We start from the raw sequence: 15,000 nt of genomic DNA on the forward strand, positions 1-15,000 counted from the left end.
TGAAGACTCTTTACCATTGTGGGAGTTCCTTTCTAACCTCATCCCCTTCAACATGTCTGGGAACTGGCACCTCAGTGGGCCTGTTTTTATCACAGTTTTTTTTTTTTTTTGTTGCCCTTGGCCGAGATTCCGTCTTATTTAGAAAAGACGAAAGTAAGTAAATGATAAGTAAAGTGGAGAAAATGACTATGATTGTAAGTGACTAAGATTGTGTTATTTGTGCTTGATGGTAAATGATCTTGTGAAAATTGATAGAGTAATTTGAATAAGAAAACATATCATTAACTTTCACCGATTAAACAAACAAATCAAAGAAATCAAGCATAACAATAAATACAAACACGCACATACACACACACACACACACTCTCTCTCTCTCTCTCTCTCTCTCTCTCTCTCTCTCTCAAGGTCGCGAAAATTTTCAAAAATGGGAGAAATGAAAGGTCTAGTTTGGCCCCGAAATTTGAAAGAGCAAGTGTTTTAGTGTTTCAAACCAAACGGCGCCTCAGATTACAGGCATTTTCCGCACTCAATGACACACACACACACACACACACACACACACACACACACACACACACACACACACACACACACACACAGTAAAGATGTATTATGCAAGGGAAAAATACAACAGGTTCGCTTTCTAGTGTATCATCATTGTGTGTGTGTGTGTGTGTGTGTGTGTGTGTGTGTGTGTGTGTGTGTGTGTGTGTGACCGTCTTTCATGCACGTACATTAAAAGCACATATGTTTGAAATCACTGTTCTTATCTTGTTACACACACACACACACACACACACACACACACACACACACACACACACACACACACACACACACACACACACACACACACACACACACACACACATACACACACACACAGGAGACAAACACAACAGCAATAACAATACCCAGGAAACACAAGGGCCAAAACAACACACGAACAACGCATAACTTTCACCCTTACACACTTGAATGCCCCGCCCCGCCCCGTCCCCCGCTGTAGGTTACGGGGGGGGCGGGGTCACGGGGCGCTCACGACAAGTATATAAGGGAGGTGCAGGCGGTATGTGGGCACAGTCTCCCCACACCTGCAGGATGGCACTCAAATTCGCGGTGAGACTCAACACCTGTAGTAATTAACGATTGATGTACCTGTCACTTTACTTTTGCTCTCCTATCAGTTTTTTTTTTTTTTTTCTCTTCTCATCTTGATGCATTTTCTTTAGTTTCCGTGAGTGTCTTTGCACCGGTTATGATTAGTTTGTTTATTACAACTGCGATTTCATTTTATGCTCTTTTTTTTTTTTTTTTCTGGGTACGGTGACTGAGAGCGTGAAAATTCATTCCACAGTCTGTTTGGCTTATAAATGAGGTTTTCTTACTCAAGGTTTTCCCTTTATTTACTTAATTATTTATTCGTATCTATATTCAGTATATTTCAAAATTTTAACATGGGATTTGTATGTCATGTCATACAAGTCAATCTAGCTGTATGCGATTACCTTTCCTTTTCACTCATCGAGCTGATGCAACGTCCAACAGTTTCCTCCTTGCTTTATTCTCCACGTCACCACCTTCCCACCTCCATCCTTCACACTCACGGCCTGGAAGGCCTGCAGTGCCGCAGGCTGGTATTCTTGAGTCCGTTTTTTCTACCTGCCTTCATCCCCATTTGTGTCCCATGCAGGCCCCCCTGGCCCTCCTGGCGGTGGTACTCGCCGATCAGACCTCCCACGTCAGCTTCAGTCTAGGCGGCGCCCCGGCCATCTCCCATGGCACCTCCGTCCGCCACTCTCCCGCCTACCACCCCTCGCCTTACCCTCCCCGCCCCTCCTACCACCCACGACCTCCCTACACTCGCAAGTCACACTACCCGCCAGAGCCAGCCTACGAGGCGGAGCCCATGTACCATCCCAAGCCCCGCTACTTGCCCAAGCCACCCTACGCCCCGGAGCCCCGATACCCACACCCACGCCCACAGTACCACCCCGAGCCCTCCTATGGACACAAGCCCGAGGTCCCTGCCTGTGCCAAGGGCAACCCCAAGCCGTGGTGCCTCGAGGACAAGGACTACCCGACCTATGAGATCGAGCACGCTGCTGAGGAGCACTACGACAAGCTGTTGTCCCTGTACGCCGACGTGGCTGACCTCAGCACCGAGCTGTCCGTGTACAGAGCCAAGACCCTCGAGGAGGAGACCTACCTCTGCCCCTCGGAGACTGCCTACGTCAGGCCGCTGCGCGCCATCAACACGGAGGGCAAGTGGCGCGTCATCGTGAACGGCATCAAGGTGCACTACGAGACCCTCACGCAGACAACTCGCGTAGAGGAGTGTCTCACGGCCGGCGACGCCTGCCCCCTCGTGCCTCAGTGCTACGAATCGAAGTGCCTGCAAAAGTCCATCTACCACCGCTTCCTCGTCTACGACCCCTACGATCAGTACTTCCCATTCGCCGTGGAGACTTTCAAGCTGCCCGCCAGCTGCGCCTGCCTCCTCGGCGCCTCCACTCTCGATCACTAACATCAACAAAAGCAACAACAACAACAACACAACTCTCACTGCCAACCTGACCTCTCTACTGACCTCCCCGTAACCTAAAGGGTGTACGTGAATCCACACACGCCCCGCCCCTGGCCCGGTGCGGCGTCACGTGAAGAAAGCAGTTCTCTAGTCATCTCGGTGCGTCATCACACAATTACACACTACTTATCTGTTTATGAAGAGTATTTTTCCTACAAAAAAAATGCGATGTTAAGAAAGTAATAATGATTGTATTAAACATAAAACTTTACTAAAAAAAACTATATACTATTATTTTCCATTTCTTTAAAGATAAAAATTGTGTTTAAAATGTACATTAAACCTGAAACAGATAATATTGTCACAAATTAGAGAGAGAGAGAGAGAGAGAGAGAGAGAGAGAGAGAGAGAGAGAGAGAGAGAGAGAGAGAGAGAGAGAGAGAGAGAGAGAGAGAGAGAGAGAGAGAGAGAGAGAGAGAGAGAGAGAGAGAGAGAGAGAGAGAGAGAGAGAGAGAGAGAGAGAGAGAGAGAGAGAGAGAGAGAGAGAGATCTACACACACACACACACACACACACACACACATCAAATCGAGGTTGAAACAGATGTGTATGATAAAACCTTTCCCTTCAAGTGTTTCTGCCATTTCTTGCTCTACTTAATGTCGGGAAAGCCTTGGTGTTGCCTTGCTCCTCTGCGCCTCTGCGTCTCTGCGCCAGACACCATCGCGTGACTGAAGGGCGCCTCAAGATCGTGCTCGCCATTCTGCCTCATTACCTAAACATTGATATTCCCCTTTCACTGCGCTACGACTGACGATCGCCCTCGCCTTCCCATTATTGTGTGTTTTTCTTATTTTTTCCCCGCATTCCTCCGTCAGCGCCGCCTTGGCTCCTCCTGCAGGTGGGAAGATTAGATACATCAACCTTGGAAACTAAATTGGTTCCTGGATTATTTTGTCTTTCTGTGTCTTTAAGATTGGGTTGAAGTCCTTGCCTGTATGAGCGTTTTTTGCTACACTTTATTCTTACTAAGTATTGTTATAGATTCTGAGTTAGAAAGCAAACTGGTTTCTGGATTCTCTTTTCATTTACTCAGTTTCCTTCTCTTTTCCCTTAGTTTTCTTTCTTTTTTTTTTTCTCTTTCTCCATTCTGTGTTACTCTTCATCATGTTTTATGACGTTCAAGTGCTTCATACATTCTTGTCAAGTTTGTTCTCCAATTCACCGCCTCTTTTTTTGGAACCAGGAATTGTTTATTTGCTTTCCACTTGACCTCACAGTAGTAGCACGTCGTGTGGCTGCGCACTGCAGTGGGAGAGCATTAGAAAGCTGATTGATTGGGTTAAAACAAGGCGCTGCGTTTGCCGTCATTTGACAGTTTTTGTTTTAGGAGGTTGTGACCTTACCAGGACACAAGGGATGCTGGCGTGGGATTGCACTTTGCCCTTAGATCTAATATTACACCCTTTCTTCATCTACTGGCTCAGAAGAACTAAGTACATGTTGGCTGACCTGATATGAAGAACCAGGCGAGTGTACTAGACAAAAGAGTGATTGAGACCAGCACCTCAGCTAGTGGAAGATCTCCAGTATACAAAATAAGAACATAATGCAATGAGGGAAGCTGCAGGAGGTTGTCCGGCCTACACGTGGTAGTCCCTGTATGAACAAAGCTACGTACTTCCATCTATCATCCCTATCCAAAAAAAAAAAAAAATGTCTGATCTTCTTTTAAAGCTCCCTATTGACTCAGCACTAACAAAATCATTACTGAGTTCATTCCATTCATGATAAAAGCACTCACCTTCATGCCACGAGATAACACAATGGAATTCACTGCAAGAATTTTCTTTCAAGAGGTTTAGGAAAAGAGGTTTTATTATGAGATTAAACCTAAGAGTTGCAGTGATTTGTAAAAATTCATGGTACACACACACACACACACACACACACACACACACACACACACACACACACACACACACACACACACACACACACACACACACACACACACACACACACACACACACACACACACACACACACACACACACACACACACACACACACACACACACACACACACACACACACACACACACACAAGCTCAGTGGTTAGAGCGCTGGCTTCACAAGCCAGAGGACCGGGGTTCGATTCCCCGGCCGGGTGGAGGATATTTGGGTGTCTCCTTTCACGTGTAGCCCCTGTTCACCTAGCAGTGAGTAGGTACGGGATGTAAATCGAGAAGTTGTGACCTTGTTGTCCCGGTGTGTGTATGGGAAGATCGGAAATAATGAGCTCTGAGCTCGTTCCGTAGGGTAACGTCTGGCTGTCTCGTCAGAGACTGCAGCAGATCAAACAGTGAAACACACACACACACACACACACACACACACACACACACACACACACACACACACACACACACACACACAAGAAGAAGAAGAAAGAAGGAAATTAATACAAATCAGGTCAATGCCTAGAATTTCAAACTTCCTAAACCATTTTTGAAGTGAATGTGAAAATGCCGAGAGAGGACGAAAGTTAAAATTACGTCAAGGATTTAGACACTTAAGGCAGATGCTCTCTCTCTCTCTCTCTCTCTCTCTCTCTCTCTCTCTCTCTCTCTCTCTCTCTCTCTCTCTCTCTCTCTCTCTCTCTCTCTCTCTCTCTCTCTCTCTCTCTCTCTCTCTCTCTCTCTCTCTCTCTCTCTCTCTCTCTCTCTCTTTCTCTAGTCTCGGTTTCTGCATAGCACTACTGTCAAAGAAAAAACAAATTTCTTACATTCTCTTCAGCCACACCTGCCATGGACGAGGTGACGCAGTTATCAGGAGGAGGAGGAGGAGGAGGAGGAGGAGGAGGAGGAGGAGGAGGAGGAGGAGGAGGAGGAGGAGGAGGAAGGAAACACAAAGGGAGTGGAAGGAAAGTTAAATGTAAGCGAAGTGCTTCTTACTTTCCTCTTCCTTGCCATTGCTTTCCAAATCCAAATCCTCCGACCCTCTTAGTTTTAGATTCGCCTCAACTGCAACGCCAGATCCAAATGCTGACTCTATCTTCTTCTTCTTCTTCTTCTTCTTCTTCTTCTTCTTCTTCTTCTTCTTCTTCTTCTTCTTGGTGTTCTCTCTGATTTTTCCTCTTTTTTACACTTCATTGTTTTTCTTTTCTTTTCTTTCTCCTGGTTTCCTTTTTCCACTTGTTATTTCTTTTCGTTACTGTTTTCTCGTTTTCTTGTTATGTTCTTTATTTTCCTTCTCCTCCGTCTTTTGTTGTTGTTGCCGTTGCTTTTCTTCTTTTCTTCTCTATCTTTTCTTCTTCTCTTACTAGTATTGCAGCCACTACTTCTCCTTACCAATGACTATACAAACACAATAAAGTTCAATAAAACAGGACATGGAAGAGATCAACATAAACATCTCTCCTGTGTACGAATGTGGAATGCATCTAAAAGCCACCAAAGCAACATTCATCACGTGACACTTGACGACTGCAATACACCGAGTCTTTTTAGAGGCCAAGTGTTAATACCTGCGTCTCTACCTACCTCAGTCTTTCTATCTGTAGTGTATCCTCAACGTGTGCATATGTCTAGCACCGTCAGAGTAAGCCATGAGACAACATCAGCATCTAGCAGTATCATTAACCACAACTGTGACAATAATTTATGACATCACCACTACCACCACCACTACCACCAGGAACACTCCCCCACCCCGAGGCTGTCACTGCGCCTGGTGTCTCCTCAATCAAGATGGATGGCTCGCTATGACCGATGATTTGTGGGTTGATCCGCAAATCACAACCCTTCCCCTCTCCCTCCTTCCTTTCCTCCCTGCACCGGTATCCCCCAAATCACCCACGCCCCCCTTCCGCACGCCGAGGGACACGTGTCTCGGCGCCGCGCCGCGCTGCTCCCTCCTCCTGCAAGCAGCGCTCCTTCCTGCGCCGCTCGGTTGCTATTTTTGGAAGGAGGGCGGCACCGCGGTATATAAAGGTGTGTGGCGCGGGGAAAAGACACACTTCTCTGGAATCCTCCTCTGCAACACCTGAGCGATGGCAGCGAGGCTTCTGGTGAGTGTGAGTGTGAGTGGACCTCCGTCCAGTGTCCAGCACGTTGGACAGATACACAGGTAGACAGGAAGACAGCCTTCATGAAGTCAGATAAAAAACAATGAGCAGTTGGTCAGACAAACCGATGGACAGACAGGCATAACGAGACAGGTAACAACAAGATGGTCAAACAGGTAAATTAGAAGATAGGTGAGAAATAAACACCAAAACAAGTGAATAGAATTAGACGGGAAGCTTTCAAGGAGGACCCAGGTAACCGGCAGAGAGACACACCGACACACTGACACACCAACAAGTGATGGTTATCCAGGTAACACAAACCTCACCTCCTGCCGCCTCCCACAGGTGGCACTGACGGCGCTAGCCATCACCCTGGCGGACCACCCCCACGTCAGCCATCCACCAGCAACATCTGTTCATGTACAGCGTGTGCCCGTCATACATGCGTCCCAGGCACCGGCCGTCCATCGGGCACCAGCACCAGCCGTCCACGTGCAGCGGCATCCTGTCAGGCACTCTCCCGGCCCCGCTGTGCGCCATCCTGTCCCCCACCCCTTCAGTACCCCGCAGCCCACCTACGGCCACCACCCCACTCGCCCCACTTACAGGCCTCGCCCAACCTACGCGCCCACCACCCCAGCATATGGCGCCCACCCCCACGGCCCCGCCCCAGCCCCATCCTACGGCTCCGACCAGCCCGCCTGCGCCGCCACCTCCAGCAAGCCGTGGTGCCTCGAGGACAGGGACTACCCCACCTACGAGATCCAGGCAGCAGCGGAGCAAAACGCGGACAAGCTGCTCACCCTGTACGCCGACGTTGCTGACCTCAACACTGAGCTGTCCGTCGACCTGCCCAGCTATCAGACGGAGGAGACCTACCTCTGCCCCTCGGAGACCGCCTACGTCAGGCCGCTGCGTGCCATCAACACAGAGGGCAAGTGGCGCATCATTGTGAACGGCATCAAGGTACACTACGAGACCCTCACGCAGACCACCCGCCTGGAGGAGTGCCTCAACCCTGGCTACCCGTGCCCCCTCGTGCCTCAGTGCTACGAATCGAAGTGCCTGCAGAAGTCCATCTACCACCGCTTCCTCGTCTACGACCCCTACGACCAGTACTTCCCTTCGCCGTGGAGACCTTCGTTGCCCGCCAGCTGCGCCTGCCTCCTCGGCGCCTCCACCCTCGATCACTAACAACAATACTGACAACAACAACAACAACAACAACAAGTAGCAAGAACAAGACAACTCTCAATGCCTCCAGAATCCGCCCATTGCTTTACGCCTGAAGTCTTCGTGCCCTTCAATCCCTAGTCCCTGAGACCCAAGTCCCGCCCCGGCGCAGCCTCGGCGACACGTGAAGAAAGCAGTTCTCTAGTCATCTCGGTGCTCAACACAACTTTGACTTCATTGTTCACCACGACATTACTACCTATTTATAATCAGGATGTCATTCTGACCCAATAAACAACAGCGCATCACCTCCTTGTTTCCTTCTCTTCGGATTGGCGTGTCCCTTGCATGCTGACCTCCACCACTGTTGATTGTCACCTCCTATAAGGTCGTCAGGCGTGTATATAATGTCAATGGTGCTCACCTTGCAGAAGCCTTCACTTCACTCTCCTGGCTGTCACGTCCTTGCCAGACATTCGCTATACTGATTAAGACATTTCTTAGTAATGTAAGCTCAATCATAAGTAATTTGCACCAAGAGAAAATTTCATAAATAATAAAAAAATTTACCTGAAAATCCACTTACAATAAAATGTCTCAATAAAATTTCCACTCCCCGGAAATTCCACATAAAGTAAATTTCTGCGAGAGTAAATTCCACTTGAGTAAGTTTCATCGTAAGTAATTTGCGACCAGAATAAATTCCAACCACAGTCAATTCCGACGAAGTAAATACCCAACACAGTAAAATTGATTTCACCGAGAATAAATTCCTTCCAGTAACATTACTCCATGAAAAGTAAACATTAGCCAACTCGACCTACCCAACCCAATCCAACCCATTCCCTACCACCACCACCACCACCACCCACACCAACCTAACCCCTCAACCCATCCCCTTCCACCACCACCACCCACACCAAACCCAACCCTCAACCCATCCCCTTCCACCACCACCACCCACACCAACCTAACCCCTCAACCCATCCCCTTCCACCACCACCACCCACACCAAACCCAACCCCTCAACCCATCCCCTTCCACCACCACCACCCACACCAACCCAACCCCTCAACCCATCCCCTTCCACCACCACCACCCACACCAAACCCAACCCCCTACCCAACCCAACCTAACCCAACCCAACCCTTCCACCACCACACCCACATCAACCTAACCCTCAACCCAACCCAACCCAACCCAACCCATCCCCTTCCACCACCATCACCCACACCAAACCCAACCCTTCAACCCAACCCAACCCAACCCAACCCAACCCAATCCATCCCCTTCCACCATCATCACCCACACCCAACCTAACCCCTCAACCCAACCCATCCCATCACCTCCCACCACCACCACCCACACCAAACCCAACCCAACCCATCCCCTCCCACCCCACCAACCACCCCAAGCGAACCGCTCAACCCAACCCATCCCCTTCTACCACCACCACCTACACCAACCTGACCCCCAGCCCACCCCAACTCGACCAAAACCCAATTTAAACCAACCCAACTTAACGTAACCTAACCTAACTCAGACATAACAGTAAAGGCAGGGAACTATTTCACATGGAGGAGTGATCGAATACCCGAGGCTTCATAAGTGTCTATAGTAATATTGTGCTTACATGAAGATAGTAAATTACACCTCAAATGAGTAACAAACACCATATTTTCATTCATTTATTTATTCTAAGTAGATCAGTGGGAATACTAGCTCGGTGACTTTATTTATTCGTTATTCAGTAGAGACAAGAATGAAAGGAGTGGGTGGCAATGGTTTCTGTTTGTTGAATCGCGGCAGCTGCTTTGTCATATGGTGTCCAGTGAAAGGAGGAGGAGGAGGAGGAGGAGGAGGAGAAGGAGGAGGAGGAGGAGGAGGAGGAGGGGAGTAATACCAGGCAGACTTCGTGTTTTGAAATCCCCCTCGTTATTGTTATTGTTGTTTGCTCTTCTTATAAAAAGCGTGGTTTCTGTTGTTGTTGTCCTTTTTTTTTCTTTCTTTCTTTCTTTCTTTCTTTCTTTCTTTCTTCTTCTTCTTCTTCTTCTTGTTAATATTATTTTTTTTTATTATTATTATTACTATTATTATTATTATTGTTATTCTATTCTCTTTTTTGTCTTTCTGGAGCGACATTTCCGGATTTCAAGTTCATATTATGTAGTGTTGTGCTTCAGTTATGACAAGTATAGACACATAAGTTTGCCTCACGTGCAAAGCAATGTGATTATTGATTAGTACTCGTGCACTGACAATAACGTAACCTGCAGTATTAAGTGTTTCACGGACAAGCTGTCTTCGTTTTATTCCCAAGGCAGTGAAATGATTCTTGCTTTTTATTTGCCATATCACCTACGTAGCTCGATGAAAAATTCCTGGCTTTGTTGGAAGAAACCCGGTCATCGCGCCATGACCTTCATCAGATATCCTGAGCTGTGCAAGCTGAGGCGGACTGGCAGTGGTAGAGGTCAGCATGCAAGGGACACGCCGATCCGGAGAGAAGGAAAAAGGAGATGATGCGCTGTTGTTTATTGGGTCAGAATGACATCCTGATTATAAATAGGTAGTAATGTCGTGGTGAACAATGAAGTCAAAGTTGTGTTGAGCACCGAGATGACTAGAGAACTGCTTTCTTCACGTGTCGCCGAGGCTGCGCCGGGGCGGGACTTGGGTCTCAGGGACTAGGGATTGAAGGGCACGAAGACTTCAGGCGTAAAGCAATGGGCGGATTCTGGAGGCATTGAGAGTTGTCTTGTTCTTGCTACTTGTTGTTGTTGTTGTTGTTGTTGTCAGTATTGTTGTTAGTGATCGAGGGTGGAGGCACCGAGGAGGCAGGCGCAGCTGGCGGGCAGCTTGAAGGTCTCCACGGCGAAGGGGAAGTACTGGTCGTAGGGGTCGTAGACGAGGAAGCGGTGGTAGATGGACTTCTGCAGGCACTTCGATTCGTAGCACTGAGGCACGAGGGGGCACGGGTAGCCAGGGTTGAGGCACTCCTCCAGGCGGGTGGTCTGCGTGAGGGTCTCGTAGTGCACCTTGATGCCGTTCACAATGATGCGCCACTTGCCCTCTGTGTTGATGGCACGCAGCGGCCTGACGTAGGCGGTCTCCGAGGGGCAGAGGTAGGTCTCCTCCGTCTGATAGCTGGGCAGGTCGACGGACAGCTCAGTGTTGAGGTCAGCAACGTCGGCGTACAGGGTGAGCAGCTTGTCCGCGTTTTGCTCCGCTGCTGCCTGGATCTCGTAGGTGGGGTAGTCCCTGTCCTCGAGGCACCACGGCTTGCCGGAGGTGGCGGCGCAGGCGGGCTGGTCGGAGCCGTAGGATGGGGCTGGGGCGGGGCCGTGGGGGTGGGCGCCATATGCTGGGGTGGTGGGCGTGTAGGTGGGGCGAGGCCTGTAGGTGGGGTGAGTCGGGTGCTGGCCGTAGGTGGGCTGCGGGGTACTGAAGGGGTGGGGGACAGGTGGCGCACAGCGGGGCGAGGAGAGTGTCTGACAGATGCCTGCTGCACGTGGACGGCTGGTGCTGGCGCAGGCGCCCGATTTACATGTACTGTTTGTTGGTGCCGTGGGGCGGTGTTGCTGCCATGCGGGAGATGATCTGCCAAGACGACGGCTACCACCGCCAGGACCGCCTGCAAGACAGGATAGGATGGGATGTGAAGGTTCTCTGTTCCTTCACATGACAATCCTCAAGATCTTTCTCTTCCAGGCTGGTTATAGTTCCACTTTCCATCCTTACCTATCGAATTCTGCTCATTGGTATTGCCTGTTACTTGTACATACATTCATCTGATTGAATGGGATTTCTTTCTACCTGTTCTCCAGGCTACCTGTCTATTACTGTTCACCTACCTGGTTCAGAATTCTCTATAAATGTGTAGCGTCTACATGCCCAGCGTGTGCTGGACACTCACACTCACACTCACACTCACCACAAGCCTCGCTGCCATCGCTCAGGTGTTGCAGGAGAGGATTCCAGAGAAGTGTGTCTTTTTTCCCGCGCTACACACCTTTATATACCGCGGCGCCGCCCTCCTTCCAAAAATAGCAACCGAGCGGCGAAGGAAGGAGCGCTGCTTGCAGAAGGAGGGAGCAGCGCGGCGCGGCGCCGAGACATGTGCATCCCCGGCATGTCCGGCGGTGGGGAGAGGGGAAGGAGAGAGGGAAGGAGGGGATGAGTGAGGTTGGAGGAAGGTAGAGGCAAGGGGAGGGTGACGAAGGCTGGATGGAGAATGTAATCTGTTCTAGACTAATAGGGTTTAGCAATCCTCCCTCTGCTCCTCAGCTTTGCATCACCAGGAAAGCCTCACCGGAACACCGCTGCGACACACCACCACCTCTACCACCGCTACTACCACCACTTCCAGCACCACACCACAGACCCTCCATGATCTCAATCACTTCCTCTAATAAAATCGAGTTACACATATGTAATATACATAAAATTTTCAACCTTTATGCTATTGAAGAATATGAAATACACAAAACTGTACTTTTGAATATATATATGCCACGTTGACAGAAGAAAGGTTTGAGGGATGCCACGCTGACAGAGGGCAGGTTTTAGGGATGCCACGTTGGCAGAGGGAAGGTTTGACGCCACGCTGTTGTGTGGATGAACAAAGAAGACAGTGAAACACTGTGTTGTATGCACAATTTTATTTCATGCTTGCAAGTAAATATATTAACATTTATAATTTAAATATTATCACACGGAGATGACTAGAGAACTGCTTTCTTCACGTGCCGCGGCCAGGGCGGGGCGGGGCGGGGCGCTAACACCCGCGGCTCTTACATATTGAGGTCATATCGAGGTCAAGGGGTTCGTATCGGCGGCGAGAGTTGAGTGGAGTGAGGGCGAGGCGCTGAACTCCAAGATAGAGGCGGTGGACGGGAAGGATGGACAGTTGAACCGGAGGGAATTCTAAAGAGGCATTTCATTTCTCTTGCAATAGATTGGAAGCGAATCGATGTCAACTATTTTGGAATTAGTGATCGAGGGTGGAGGCGCCGAGGAGGCAGGCGCAGCTGGCGGGCAGCTTGAAGGTCTCCACGGCGAAGGGGAAGTACTGGTCGTAGGGGTCGTAGACGAGGAAGCGGTGGTAGATGGACTTCTGCAGGCAGGAAGACTCGTAGCACTCCGGCACGAGGGGACAGGCGTCGCCGGCGGTGAGGCATTCCTCCACGCGGGTGGTCTGCGTCAGGGTCTCGTAGTGCACGTCCACGTTGTTCACGATGACGCGCCACTTGCCCTCCGTGTTGATGGCGCGCAGCGGCCTGACGTAGGCGGTGGCGGAGGGGCAGAGGTAGGTCTCCTCGTCCAGGGTCTTGGGCCGCTCCACGGACAGCTCGGTGCTGAGGTCAGCCACGTCGGCGTACAGGGACAGCAGCTTCTCGTAGTGGTACTCGGCGGCGTGCTTGATCTCGTACAGTGGGTACTCGGCGTCCTCGAGGCACCACGGCTTGGTGGTGTTAGCGGCGCAGGCAGGCTCGGCTGGCTCGTGGTGGCCGTAGGTAGGCTGTGGGTGATAGGAAGGCCGAGGGTGGTGGACGGGGGCGTGGTGGTGGGCAGGACGAGGATGGTGAGGTTTTGGGTGGTGGACGGGGGCGTGGTGGACCGGAGTGTGGTGGGCGGGGACGTGGTGGTGGGTGGCGTGGTGAGTCACTTTAGGGGCGCCACCGAGGCTGAAGCTGACGTGGGAGTGCTGGTCTGCGAGGGCGACGCCCACCACCGCCAGCGACACCTGGGGCGGCAGCGGCCTCATTAAGCATTGAGGTAATGGGGGTGACCCGTGAAGCAAACGCTCAATAAGTCACGTTTTAAAACCATGACAGACCAAGACGTGACGTGAAGAGGTAAAGTGAAGTAATAAAAGGAAAAGAAGGAAGAGAATGAGGAGAAAGAGGAGGAAGAGGAGGAGGAGGAGGAGGAGGAGGCATAGAGAACAAGGAACCAGAAAAAACTAAAAAAAAAGGGAAGGAAGCAAAAGGGACAACCACAGAAAGATAATGATAAAAACAAATATCAACAAAAACGAAAACATATCAAATAAGAAACCAATTACCAAAATGTCACCGCCTACAAGAACCCAACAACCCATGAAAATAAAAAAAAAGCTTGGAATATCTTCTTATAATCAATGTCATAACCAACACCAGCATCACTAACCAAATATTGCAAAGCCATTCTGTCGCGGTGCTCCTTCAAGACTCGCCTAGGATGGAGTGCGTATCAGCTGGCCCTGGCACCAAGCTTATATAGGGAAGGAGTGGCCCTCGCTGGCCCAAAATGTGGTCAGGCCCCGTGAAACCAAAGACCGATGCCGAACTCGCAACGCAGCACTGACTTCAGCGACCTTGGGCGAGACAAGTGAAACCTGACAGGGTGTTCCTCAGGGCCGGTGTCTGGATCTGTTTGTGTTTGATTTGCCTCGAGGCTGACGATGGTGCGAAAGGAGGGACGGAGAGAGAGAGAGAGAGAGAGAGAGAGAGAGAGAGAGAGAGAGAGAGAGAGAGAGAGAGAGAGAGAGAGAGAGAGAGAGAGAGAGAGAGAGAGAGAGAGAGAGAGAGAGAGAGAGAGAGAGAGAGAGAGAGAGAGAGAGAGAGAGAGAGAGAGAGAGAGAGAGAGAGAGAGAGAGAGAGAGAGAGAGAGAGAGAGAGAGAGAGAGAGAGAGAGAGAGAGAGAGAGAGAGAGAACCTTGATAATCCTCCCATCCTTCCCCTTCATATTTATCTTTTCCTCCTCCTCCTCCTCCTCCTCCTCCTCCTCCTCCTCCTCCTCCTCCTCCTCCTCCCTCCTCCTCCTCCTCTCCTCCTCCTTTCCTCCTCCTCCTCTTCCTCCTCCTCCCTTAGGCTCAGTGATGTCACATTCTCTTCCAGAAAGAGCCTCGGGAGTAGGGAGTAGGAAGAGGAGGAGGAGGAGGAGGAGGAGGAGAAGGAGTGAAAGAGAAGATTCCTTACAGCACTCTTTCCCTTTCCTCTTACTGTTAGTCCTACGTGAAGGAGTACACACACACACACACACACACACACACACACACACACACACACACACACACACACACACACACACACACACACACACACACACACCGAGGGGTCATAAATCAGCGGGAGGAGCACACAGACACACACATACAAACAGATAAACACAAAGCTGACAAACGATGTAATAGAGGGAACTTTCAACACACACACACACACACACACACACACACACACAC

General features: G+C 50.0%; 4 protein-coding genes across 5 annotated transcripts; 2 read left to right on the forward strand and 2 right to left on the reverse strand.

The window, feature by feature from the left end:
• The first annotated feature begins 1,092 nt into the window (after window positions 1–1,092).
• On the forward strand, window positions 1,093–2,794 carry LOC123508753. Its single transcript, XM_045262636.1, has 2 exons — window positions 1,093–1,122; window positions 1,697–2,794. Exons 1-2 carry the CDS (start codon window positions 1,105–1,107, stop codon window positions 2,528–2,530), a joined length of 852 nt encoding a protein of 283 aa, XP_045118571.1. The 5' UTR covers window positions 1,093–1,104; the 3' UTR covers window positions 2,531–2,794.
• A 3,719-nt stretch (window positions 2,795–6,513) lies between these two features.
• Window positions 6,514–8,083, forward strand: LOC123508748 (pollen-specific leucine-rich repeat extensin-like protein 1). 2 transcript variants are annotated; one of them, XM_045262631.1, is made up of 2 exons: window positions 6,514–6,602; window positions 6,948–8,083. In XM_045262631.1, exons 1-2 carry the CDS (start codon window positions 6,585–6,587, stop codon window positions 7,794–7,796), a joined length of 867 nt encoding a protein of 288 aa, XP_045118566.1. In that variant the 5' UTR covers window positions 6,514–6,584; the 3' UTR covers window positions 7,797–8,083. The 2 variants fall into 2 exon arrangements, with proteins under 2 accessions (XP_045118566.1, XP_045118565.1); XM_045262630.1 differs by having other exon boundaries at window positions 6,558–6,608.
• A 2,212-nt stretch (window positions 8,084–10,295) lies between these two features.
• LOC123508679 (neurotrophin 1-like) lies at window positions 10,296–12,166 on the reverse strand. The gene is made up of 3 exons (XM_045262527.1): window positions 12,074–12,166; window positions 11,710–11,779; window positions 10,296–11,409 (listed from the first exon to the last, which is right to left on the reverse strand). The coding sequence occupies exons 1-3, from the start codon at window positions 12,164–12,166 to the stop codon at window positions 10,583–10,585; spliced, it is 990 nt and encodes a 329-aa protein (XP_045118462.1). The 3' UTR covers window positions 10,296–10,582.
• A 251-nt stretch (window positions 12,167–12,417) lies between these two features.
• On the reverse strand, window positions 12,418–14,050 carry LOC123508936 (neurotrophin 1-like). Its single transcript, XM_045262970.1, has 2 exons — window positions 13,947–14,050; window positions 12,418–13,521 (listed from the first exon to the last, which is right to left on the reverse strand). The coding sequence occupies exons 1-2, from the start codon at window positions 13,962–13,964 to the stop codon at window positions 12,766–12,768; spliced, it is 774 nt and encodes a 257-aa protein (XP_045118905.1). The 5' UTR covers window positions 13,965–14,050; the 3' UTR covers window positions 12,418–12,765.
• Window positions 14,051–15,000: the final 950 nt, after the last annotated feature.

The sequence above is a fragment of the Portunus trituberculatus genome, chromosome 25, assembly GCF_017591435.1.
Source record: "Portunus trituberculatus isolate SZX2019 chromosome 25, ASM1759143v1, whole genome shotgun sequence".
Lineage (NCBI taxonomy): Eukaryota > Metazoa > Arthropoda > Malacostraca > Decapoda > Portunidae > Portunus > Portunus trituberculatus.

What these genes read in the sequence shown, in the direction of transcription:
- LOC123508748 (XM_045262630.1), top strand. Translation starts at nt 6,585, where the DNA reads ATGGCAGCGAGGCTTCTGGTGAGT. An exon ending in CAGCGAGGCTTCTGGTGAGT is followed by an intron (nt 6,609 to 6,947) that starts GTGAGTGTGAGT and finishes CGCCTCCCACAG; the next exon opens with GTGGCACTGACGGCGCTAGC.
- LOC123508679 (XM_045262527.1), bottom strand. Translation starts at nt 12,166, where the DNA reads ATGGAGGGTCTGTGGTGTGGTGCTGGAAGTGGTGGTAGTAGCGGTGGT. An exon ending in GTTCCGGTGAGGCTTTCCTG is followed by an intron (nt 11,780 to 12,073) that starts GTGATGCAAAGC and finishes AAAGGTGTGTAG; the next exon opens with CGCGGGAAAAAAGACACACT. An exon ending in CGATGGCAGCGAGGCTTGTG is followed by an intron (nt 11,410 to 11,709) that starts GTGAGTGTGAGT and finishes CCTGTCTTGCAG; the next exon opens with GCGGTCCTGGCGGTGGTAGC.